The 11311-nt window shown below is 34.8% G+C and overlaps 1 protein-coding gene across 2 annotated transcripts; it reads right to left on the bottom strand.

The window, feature by feature from the left end:
* Positions 1-854: 854 nt before the first annotated feature.
* On the bottom strand, positions 855-7506 carry LOC132633335 (uncharacterized). Of its 2 annotated transcripts, XM_060349672.1 has the most exons (9): positions 7189-7504; positions 6110-6220; positions 5403-5476; positions 4972-5074; positions 3944-3994; positions 2748-2898; positions 2461-2599; positions 1669-1774; positions 855-1575 (listed from the first exon to the last, which is right to left on the bottom strand). In XM_060349672.1, exons 1-9 carry the CDS (start codon positions 7343-7345, stop codon positions 1418-1420), a joined length of 1050 nt encoding a protein of 349 aa, XP_060205655.1. In that variant the 5' UTR covers positions 7346-7504; the 3' UTR covers positions 855-1417. The 2 variants fall into 2 exon arrangements, with proteins under 2 accessions (XP_060205655.1, XP_060205656.1); XM_060349673.1 differs by lacking the exon at positions 3944-3994 and having other exon boundaries at positions 7189-7506.
* Positions 7507-11311: the final 3805 nt, after the last annotated feature.

The following is an 11311-nucleotide window of genomic DNA, read 5'->3' as shown; positions in this document are numbered from 1 at the left end:
AATTGAGGAGAGAGTAGCAGCAAACTGGGAAATTCTGTACAGTCAGAGACAGGTTGAGAGAGAGAGTACTCTCTTTTGCTTTTTGTTTCCTAAAAAAAATGGGAATCCAATTAGGAAAACTACAAAAGGAAAAAATGAAAATTTCAGGTTTAATGGCACCGTCTACTTCTTCAACAGCGACGTGACGTATCAGTAATTCGTTTCGTACCCCGAAAAAAAGGGACAATAAAATTGTTTTCTTGTCAGTGAAACCTTTTTTCAACTAAATGTTTCTTTTAATATAAGATTACGAAAAATATTACATTATCAGGCTTAATTTATTTTCAACCTCAAAGAAAAGGGTTTCTTCGGAGTATTCAAGAAATTGTCCGAGCTAAAGTAGTCAAGTACGCATCAATGTTTTCGAACCTAGAACTCACTAAAAAAGGCACTTAAGTATAATGATCTTTCAGTTGCTGTTGTTACAGTTGTTCAACAAATGTAGGAGCAAATCTTTGTTCTCTTCCCTTTTCCCTTTAATTATTTTTTCGTGTTGGGAGGGGTTGAGCAGAAGCTTTCAATACAAGTTTAGGTAGGAATGAATAATAGTGCACTTATTAAAAGCAGAAATTCCAGTGTTTGCATCCAGTTGTTTTGTTTATATAGTTGGAAATACGGAATTCACTTTCCTTAGTGACTCGAGGGGGTGTCTTAATCAGCGAAGTAGGTTCAAGCTTTGAAAATCATGATTTAAATCCCAGCAAAAAACAAAAAGCTCTAGGTAGTTTTTTTCTCATTTGCCTAACTCTTATATGACAGATTTATCCAGTATTTGTATCAGTGAGAGATAAATAAAAAATACATGATTGCCCACCACATTTTTTTAAAAGAAAACGAAAAGAACTTCCCTTAGCTAGTAAGTAACGACAAGACAGAACAGAAAGGCGAGGACTGGAAGACTTTTTGCTAGCTTTTGCACAGCTAAAGTATAAAGTGGGTTCCCAAATGGAAACAGCACCATTTCAAAGATTCTAATATTGCATGTGACGCATCTTTGGCTCTTTACAAAAAGTCAGAAACCAAATTTCTCAAACCTCTACTATTCTTAGTTATTTATATACCTGCAAATTGCTCCACATGAACACGCCACTTGCAGTCTACGAATATGTTTTGCAAAAGAGACCGTTGATGCTAACAGAGCATGAAAATGAATTTCAAGTTGATAGCAATTAGCAACTGCAGTCAGAAGACCTTTTTGGTATTGTTGTTTAATCTGTTTTGCAAAAGTGACAGTTGATGCTAATAGAGCATGAAAATGAATTTGAAGTTGATAGCAATTAGCAACTGCAGTCAGAAGACCTTTTCAGTAAGTATTGACGTTTACTCTTAAAGACAAACCTTAAGGTAAGTTACTGAAGAGAAATGTTACTATCAAAATTCAGAAGAGTGCTCTATGATTTAACTTAATTTTCCAAAGTTCAACATCATGCCCTCTATTGTAATCCCTTACATAACATGGAATGTGACTCAAATCAATCTGCTCGCCAACAAAGAAGGGCTCGGGTGCACAATCAAGCTGCTTACATCCTGCATCATCTGCCACAGTAGTAGGATATCGTAAACATATAGGGGCGACGAACTGCTAATAAGTGATTTTTTTTTTTTTATCTATTTGCAACTCCCTGCTACCTTCTCCAGTGATCATGTAACTGCGGAAGTGTGAATATCCATTTGCAACAACATCAAGATCATCAAGGGTGAAGTTGTAACGCTTTTCAAGAGCCAAGTATAGCACCTGAAGTAAAGGGCAATACCAGAACCAATCAACCACTATGCTTTTATGATCTCTCACTCTTAAAGGTGCCAACAACATAATGCAATAAAGGTATTGGAGACCCAATATGAAAACAAAAAAGGCAGCAATTTCTAATGCAAGTGACTACCTGCAAGTAACAATAAAGAACAGAGGAGCCAAAATGCAGGAAATAAATGGCAAAATGGCAAAAAACAATATTCTGTTGCCTCAATTGCCACTAAGGATATTTTACTCTAGTCTTAATGCACATTCAACACCTTCCAAGGTTTCAAAATTATGGAACATCAGAGAAATATGAACAGGCTCAACCCTTTTCTTTGATCTCACATAATGACCTGCTAGCAATCTATATATCATGCTGCCAAGCTAAATTCATGAATCTCAGTCCAAACTTCATGAAGATTTTCATCATTTTTTGAAGCAACAGGTTGAGATTTCATTTTCAACAAGCTTTTCTATTATTTATTCCAATTTTTTGTCATAATCTGTTTAATCTTGGTCATATGTTAGGGTGCGAAATGAAGTAGAGAACATATCACAATTTGTGGTGGTGCTTGTGGGTTGTAGTATGATCCTCGATGGAATACTCGAGGTACGTGCAAGTTGGCCCCGAAATCACTGTCACCTAAAAAAAGTATGGAGTACTCAAGTTTCATTAATGGTACCTTATCCGGGTTGTCTGACATTAATTTCTTTAGGATAATGAAGAATGCATCAGTCAGGTCATCGCTGTAAATGACATCAGCAGCTAGAAGCAGAGAAGCTTTCTTGAGTTCTTCAATTTCTGATTGGGTACAGCTGTACCTGAGCAAATATGGCTGACCTGCTTTAGTACTTATATTCAAATGTTTAACATTGCTAGAACCACCAAAAAAGGTTAGCAGAAGGTAGTTAAAGAACTCTTTTGAGATGCAATTCTAGCTATCTCTTATAGTACAGATCGATCAATTACCTTCGTTTAGATGGTGAAGCATTCGACTCTTGAGGAGGCCATGAATCTTTCCAATCAAGTTCACGTACGTGAACAGAATCCTTCCCATGGAATATTTCAGCATTAAGATCCACATTTTTCTCACAGTTCTCAAGTACCTCGTCGCCATGGTCTGTCACATACAACTTAGGGCTTAAACAGAAAATGTGACAAAAGCTTGCCAACCTTAGGGCTCTAACTTAAGGATACAGTTCACAGCAGCAGCCATAGGAAAAAAAAAAAAAAAAAAAGACAACCATAAAACTGGCGGTGGCTAGTTTAAACTCCAACATATGTTAAATGAAGCACCAATAATACTAAGCAGATGGCCTAGCATACGGACCTACACTTACCAAATAACATTTCTAGGCATGGAGCTGTCACCACCTAAGTATATTGAAATGAAGTGCCAATTTCTAGAGAACAAATGCAGCCTCACTTAACTAATCGCAGAAAAGGGTGTAATAATAAGCAGGCACCTAAAGCAGCAATAAGATCCACTCCCCACAGTTGCCAAGTACTTCATCACCACAGTGGTAACATACAAGTTAGGCTCAAATAAAAGATGTGACAAAAGCATGGCAAACTATATTTTAAAGTTATGATAGACAATTAGGTATAAACACAGCAACAGCCACAGAGACAAGGATGACAATACCATAACCTTGATGGTTACTACTGCAAACTTCCGAATATGTGAAATGAAGCACTGGTAATACTAAGCAGAGGACTTAGCCATAAAGGGTGTACACTAGCCAGATAACATTTGTGAAAGTGGAGCTTTCGGTACATAGAGCTGTCGGTACTTAGAGAATATAGCGCGTCTCATGACCAGCAGTGGAATATCTTTCTTTCTTTTATTTTCCCTTGGTTAAGAGACCATATTTCCTCTCATGATAAAAAGAAAAATGTAAACTCAACCAAAGAAAGTAGATTAAAAAATAAGTTACCAAAATCCCAAGAAATTATATATGGGAATCCAAGTAATATATTTGAAAAAGAAATGAAATGGAAAAGCTTCTGAAGCGATTGAAAAAAATGTATGAAAAAAAAAATGACTCTACAAAGCAACTGGAGAAAAGCAATATGCCGTGTATGAGAGACCAAAGACCATAGCACATTGAATAAAGGGATATCAGGTGAAAACATTTGAACTTATGCATTTCAATCTAGAATACCTGTTATGAAGACAGTTTTAGCAACACGGGCAAGCAAAATACCAACTAACCCTGATAAAAACATTGAAAGAATATATTGTCATACAGCAGATACTAATGCTTTAAATTTGAATAAATCTAGATACTTCAGCTCAATCTGCAAATTATTCAGTTACAAGCAAAAGAAAACCTTGAGACTACAATTTTAGTTATTCAGTGGTACACAAGGATACCGAGAGGATCACAATGTTTACAGACCCAATAGGATACTGTTTATTGATCCTGATAGGGTTTCCGATAAGAGGTACCTGATAGGCTCTGGGATTTAACACCGGGGTACTGCAACCATACCCACATAGGCACCCTTTTTTATCACGACCCATATAAGAGGTATTTTATACCGTATAATAAATAGAAATTTAAGCATGGGTTGTTGATAATTGTTTGCTAAATGGGAGTGCATACTATATAATTAGGTGTCCATTAATAAAAGGTAAACAAGGCTAAGAAATGTAAAAGATACATATTGCCCACCTCAACAAGTTGGGGATTGAAGTGTAATAGTAATTGCTATTGTTGTAAGGTTTAGAAAAAAAAAAATGCCCCCAAAATCCAAGGCTTTGATCCAACTCCAGAGAGATTACACCACGTCAGATATAGTACACACGACGTGTTCGAAACCAGGTTACTGCATCAATCTAGGTATTCGAGTGGATAACGGTAGAAAGGTGGGATGATTATCCTCAAGTTTCAACTTGAAACAGCATAATTCTTGATCATCAGAATAATGTCTTTTTTTAAAAATATGGTCAGAAAATTTTAGTTTTCTTTTTTCTCCTAGAGTTTTTGAAGAGCAATACTGACAATATATTTTTGTCTTTTCCATTCAATTTTAAAATTATTATGGTTTTAGGTAACTTGTATCAGGCAAGTAACCCATCTTGGCATCACTATCCAGCGAATGGGGAAGTTTGCAATGAGTAGAGGTACCAACACTGATACTATAAAGTATAAACAGAACAAAACAAATCAAAGGTGATAAAACTAACCTGTACCAGCACCAAGCTCCAATGCAATAACTTCATCAAAATCAGATGACATAGAAATCACATGCAACACAAAATCAGCAAGTACTAGTTCTGCTGTCCAAACCTGATTAGGAAAAAAGAACTCAATGAATAGCACGTAAAGCAATCGAATCTTGAGATAACTTAATGAGGACAATAGGAGATAACTTAATGAGGACAATAGCAATTACTGACATTTAGAAATATACATTTTTTTATCAATAGAAGATGTGCTCACACAGTTTTCAGTCATTGTATTCCCTCGTACCAATTGAGGAGATACAAAATATGGGAAATGTCATAGGCTTGTAACATACTCTCTTTAAATAGGGGGAGAGAAGCTGAACGGAGGAATGATAGATGAGGACAAGAAAAGACATAAGGACCAACGGATTCTGAAATTTTTGGATTACCTGCAAACCAACTCTAGGAATCGATGAAGTGATATTATGCTGGATGGTCAAGGCAAGATGATGGCTAGGTGATTCTGCAAGTAAAAGGAAAATGACATATAACGTCTACGGCTATCTGATATGAAATGGTTGGTGGAGGGAGTGATGAGAAGCTTGGGTACATAATCAGTGACCCCATCTTATTATTCAAAGTTTCAAACCAAGCATATGCAAATTTTTCTTAAGAGTATTCATCTGAAGTAAATTTAGAAAATTCAACCAATATACCCTATTTTATTCTAAAATCAGTAAGAGAAAATGCGCTTCTCATCGAGGTAATATTTGTGCTTTCTCGGAACAATTTCCCCTGAATTAACTGAGCAGAGCTAGGTTGAATATTGAGGATATCAAGAGAAGAAAGCATGTGCTGTTTGGTATTTGCATTAGTTTGTGATATTATAAAGTATTGGTGGACTACATGAAAGCAGTGTAATGACACGTCATCCCATTAAATTTTAGAAGTAGTATTATTTCATATCAAACCTTATCCAGATTGTACATTTTGAGATTGAGTAAAAGAAGTCATTCTTTTCGACATGACTAAATTAAAGAGTAGGTGAAACAAAAGACGGGTGCATTATGTCACTTGTAATATATGGTGGAAAAAATTACGCACATAAAGGAGATTTCTTGATAAGAGCCTTACTTTTGAGGTGCAGACAACTTACTTTTGCGACGTGTTAAAATAAGATCACCATCTTCATCTAAGTCAAACATGGTAGATGTAGAAACTGATATATCCTTAACTGCATCAGTGTGTTCCCTCAAAGTGGAGTTCTCTACAAAGTTGAAAATAACACAATCAAGATCCTTATTACACACAGAGTAGTCCGAACATGTACATACACTCCAGCAAGCTTCTGTAATTGCTTCAGACTTTTAGGCTACACTAACAACAAACTAAAGGTGCTTCTGGCTTTTCCAGTCCTATAAGAAGCCACCTCAATAGTCTCTCTAATTTGCAAAGTACGTATGACTTGGATGATATATCAAAAGAAAGTAAGAAGAAAAAAAAGGTAAAGAACAAGTAGAGAAAAACAATTTCATAGTAATTATGATGATAGAGGAAAACAAAATTACCATTCACAATTGTACTGATGGGGTGCTTAATTGCGCGGACTTGAAGATTGGAAATACGAGTTCCAATCAAATAAATCTCAATAATCTAACCTCAGTACTAACATCACTGTTGAGTGTTCACTGAGAATATCTTTCATTCGTGCAATTATCATGACTTACCCAAAATAGTACTCCCTCTGTCCCAATTTATGTGGCACAGTTTGAATTTCGAGAGTCAAACAGTTTAATTTTGATAGTGCATTCGAGCATGAAATCTTTAAATTTTTTTAAAATAAAATTTACATATTTAAAAACTACGTAAACAGTATTATAAGTCACAATGATTGATAATTCAAAATATTTAAAAGATACTCTATCCAGATAAAAAAGAGTGTCCACTTAGACATGTGCACACCCTTTAAGAAAGAAAGTAGTAACTCCCAACAAAACTAGGTAATTTAACTAAATTATCCCGAATTAAATAGGTATTAAAATTTGATCACATAGCAATTCTTCGTTGATTTGTTAAGCGGACCCACTTTTTTACCAAAAAAAAAAAACATGTTTGAATCTTGAAGGTAGCACGTAATTTGGGAAGGAGGGACCAGAAATTGTGCTGCAATGAAATGTTCGTCGTTGCTTAAGTAAGAGATATTAGAGTGAAGGTAAATAGGGAAATTAGAATTACCGTGGGGAGGTGGTAAGGAGATGGTAAAAAGAGAGATATGGGGACCGGAGTGGTTAGGAGGGCAGCCAAGGTGAACTTCACTCATCACTTGCTCCTCGTCCCTCCACCTCACCACCGCCGACGACGACGGCTGTTGAACACCGTCTTCGCGCTCCATCCAATCAAACCTTTAGATGTAACCGGCTCCGACCGCCGTTAGTTTTTTTCCGGCCACGTTGCTCAATTGGGTTTTCCAAAATTAATTAGGTAACACGATTAATGTATTAATTCGTAGAGAAAATGTAAAATACTAGTATGTTACTTTCCTTTTTGGGTTTTGTCCTCGTAACTTACTCGGCAAAATTAAAATAATATTTTAATATATTATACACATTTTAGTTTAGGATCATAAAATTTAATAGTCTTATTTTATTTTTAAATTTCGTGTTCAGTTAATTTAAGACATTTAAATTGAGACGGAAGGCAATAGAAATTCAACACATACATTATTTGCCTATATTTAAATGGATGAAAAGAATTATTTTTATTTTATTTTATTGTTCCTTTTGATTATTTCACTTCTATTTATTTTAATTTACTAATAACAGATATAACACCTTTCAATTTTCCAAAAAAAACATATGACACCTTTTATATAGGGAAAATGACATGCAAATCCGTTTATGATTTCCAGTATCTCATTTTAAGATACAAAAGGTGTATCTATTACGAATCAAATTATAAAATGTGTTTAGTGTAATTTACTATAGATACTTTGTACGTATATATTTTAAAAGAACATGTTTGTCTTATTTTTAAATACTGGGGAGTTCTCAAATGTGAAAACACCTTCCAAAGAAAATTCAATAATCACAATTCTCCAAAATTTTGTTTTGAACAAAATATTTCTTAAACATAACATTTTCAAAAGTTTAACGCCACCAAATTTCTCTCTGCATTTGTTACTAAGGATTGAATCATTGACAACATTTTTTTTTTGGTGCATATTTTAATCTTCCATATATTCCCGCATTCCCTTCCACCAAAGAATAAGATTTTACAGTGCATAGATTAGTTTATGCTATTTGCAAGTTAACTACCTTAAGATGCATCATAAAAACAACAGCTTGAGGTGTAGAACAAGCTCTGATACTTGAACTAATGGGACGTGATAGGTCTTTTGAGCATTTTAATATTATTTAATTGACATGTTAAAGTGTCTCATTTTCTTCCTTTGACCATGTCATTCACGTTGGTAGCATTAAGAGGCATTGAATGGTACGTTCTGTTGCTGCATTCACATTCTAATCCTTTTTTGTTTGTGGCCATTAAGAAGCAATGAGTGGTCTGTTTCTTACCCTCACGTTCTGGTGGAAAAATGAGGCCATAAGTTTATTTGTAACTCATTTCTCCATTATCAAATTAACTTACCCACATTCTTCTTGTAACTTATGTAACCTCTAAATAATAATTCTTCCATTTATCTATCTACTTTACTACCCTATTCATATCAAATTAATTCAAGGATGATTTTTCTAGCTATAAATAGTTAGTCATCCTTAACTTGTAGAGGGTATAGGAAAATATATACTTTGGAGAGTTCTTAAAAAGTGAGAAAAGTTAAAAAAAGAGTTTATTAGTTGAAGGAAGGTGTTCTTCTTTTTTGTGGAGCTTTGGTCTCAACATCTTGTCAAGAGTTTGTTGAGTTATACGACGTGATCGGGCTGTTGTATCTTGGAGGGGACAAGTCAGAAAGATTACTGCTGGACCGGTAGATTTGCTGCAGTGGGCTTGAATCTCCTTAAAGAGAGCGAGATATCCGCGCCTCAGCCGAAGATATTTTTATTTCTTCATTTTATTTTTCAATTGTAATTGTAATTTCATTGTATTATCACCAACAATTTTAAGGAGATTCAAATGGCTACAATTGAAAAATCTGCAGATGTCAAAGTAGGAGATTTTAACAAGCCATTTCGGTTCAACGGTACTCATTTTAAGAGATGGAAGGGTAAAGTACTTTTCTACTTAAGTCTTCTCAATGTTTCTTATGTGTTATCTGAGAAGAATCCAAACAAAGTAGATAACTCTTCCATGAATGATGAAGAACTTATTTCTCTTCAAGAAAAAATTGAAAAGTATGAGGAAGATTCATACAAGTGTCGGTATTATTTACTTAATTGTCTATCAGATAATTTTATGATTATTATGATAGAACTTACTCTACTGCAAAGAAAATTTGAAAAGCGTTGCAGAGTAAATATGATACCGAGGAGGCTGGAGCGAAAAAATATGCTGCTAGTAGATATTTTCGTTTCCAAATGGTGGACAACAAATCAGTGGTAGACCAAGCCCAAGATTTTATAATGATCGTTGGAGAGCTCAGGTCCGAGGAGATAAAAATTGGAGATAACCTTATTGTTTGATGAGATAAAAATTGGAGATAACTTTATTGTTTGTGGCATAATAGATAAACTTCCACCTTCATGGAAGGAATTTCAAAAAACTATGCGCCACAAACAAAAGGAAACTCTCTTGAGACGTTGATTATGCGAATCCGCATGGAAGAAGAGGCAAGGGGCCAAGATGCACTTTTGCAAATGGAAGAAAGTAACTTACAACCCGTCACAAACAAGGTAAATTTAATTACTTCAAATAATGCTGCTCCTAATGCTAACAAAAATACCTCTATGAAGCCTAAGAAAAAAATATTCAAGAAAAATAATGGTAGACCTCCGAAGAAAAATAATGATGGTAACAACCAAGTACAAAATCAAAAAGCACAAAATGGAGGACCATGCTTTGTCTGTGGGAAGAGTGGGCATATTGCTCAATTTTGCAAGTTTCGTAAACGTGGTCCTACACCACAGGCGAACGTTACCGAAGAGCCACTTGTGGCGGTGATAACAGACATAAATATGGTTGAAAATGTTGATGGATGGTGGGCTGATTCTGGTGCAAACCGTCATGTCTGCTATGACAAAGATTGGTTCAAAGTGTGTACTCCATTTGAGGAGCCCAAAACCATCATGCTTGGTGATTCTCACCCTACTCAAGTGTTTCGAAAGGGAGATGTCAAATTGAGTTTTACCTCAGGAAGGGTGTTAACTTTAAAAGATGTACTTTATACTCCTTCCATGAGAAAAAATTTGATGTCTAGTTTTCTTCTTAATAAAGCAGGCTTCAAACAAATTATTGAGTCTGATCAATATGTAATAGTGAAAAAAGGTATTTTTGTGAAAAAGGGGGTATGCTTGTGATGGAATGTTTAAGTTGAATGTTGAGATGAATAAAGTTACTAATTCTGTTTACATGCTTTCTTCCACTAATTTTTGGCATGCTCGTTTGTGTCATATTAATAATCGTTATGTGGGAATCATGAGTAGTTTAGGATTAATCCCAATGATTAAAAAGTATTTTGAAAAATGTGAAGCTTGTAGTAAAACTGAATTATTAGAGTTAATTCATACTGATATTTGTGAACTTGGAGGAATTTTAACTCGTGGAGGAAATAGATATTTTATCACTTTTATTGATGACTTTTATAAGTATACATATGTTTTCTTGATGAAAAATAAAAGTGATGCTTTTGAAAATTTTAAAATTTATCTCCATGAAGTTGAAAACCAGTTTGGAAGAAAAATAAAAAGAATTAGAAGTGATAGAGGTCGTGAATACGAGTCTAATGAGTTTAGTTCTTTTGTTAGATCATTGGGAATAATTCATGAAACTACTCCACCTTATTCTCCTGCGTCTAATGGTGTAGCGGAGAGAAAAAAATAGAACTTTAGTTGAGTTGACAAATGTCATGCTTATTGAGTCTAGTGCACCTCTAAATTTTTGGGGTGAAGTTATTTTAACTGTTTGTTATGTGTTGAATCGTGTGCCTCATAAAAAGACTAAATTAACACCATTTGAGTTGTGGAAAGGTCACAAGCCAAATTTGGGATATCTAAGAGTTTGGGGTTGTCTAGCTTATGTAAGGCTAATGGATCCCAAAATAAGTAAATTGGGTAAAAAAATTACTACTTGTGCTTTTCTTGGTTATGCTTCAAATAGTACAGCCTATAGATTTTTTAGTCTTGAAGATAATATAATAATAAAATCAGAATGTCACACCCTAATCTCGTTAGGGTGTGATGGGCAC

This window comes from Lycium barbarum, chromosome 3 (assembly GCF_019175385.1).
Source record: "Lycium barbarum isolate Lr01 chromosome 3, ASM1917538v2, whole genome shotgun sequence".
In the NCBI taxonomy this organism is placed as follows: Eukaryota; Viridiplantae; Streptophyta; class Magnoliopsida; order Solanales; family Solanaceae; genus Lycium; species Lycium barbarum.
The sequence above is the reverse complement of the archived record's forward strand: the minus strand, read 5'-3'. Positions and strand labels throughout refer to the sequence as shown.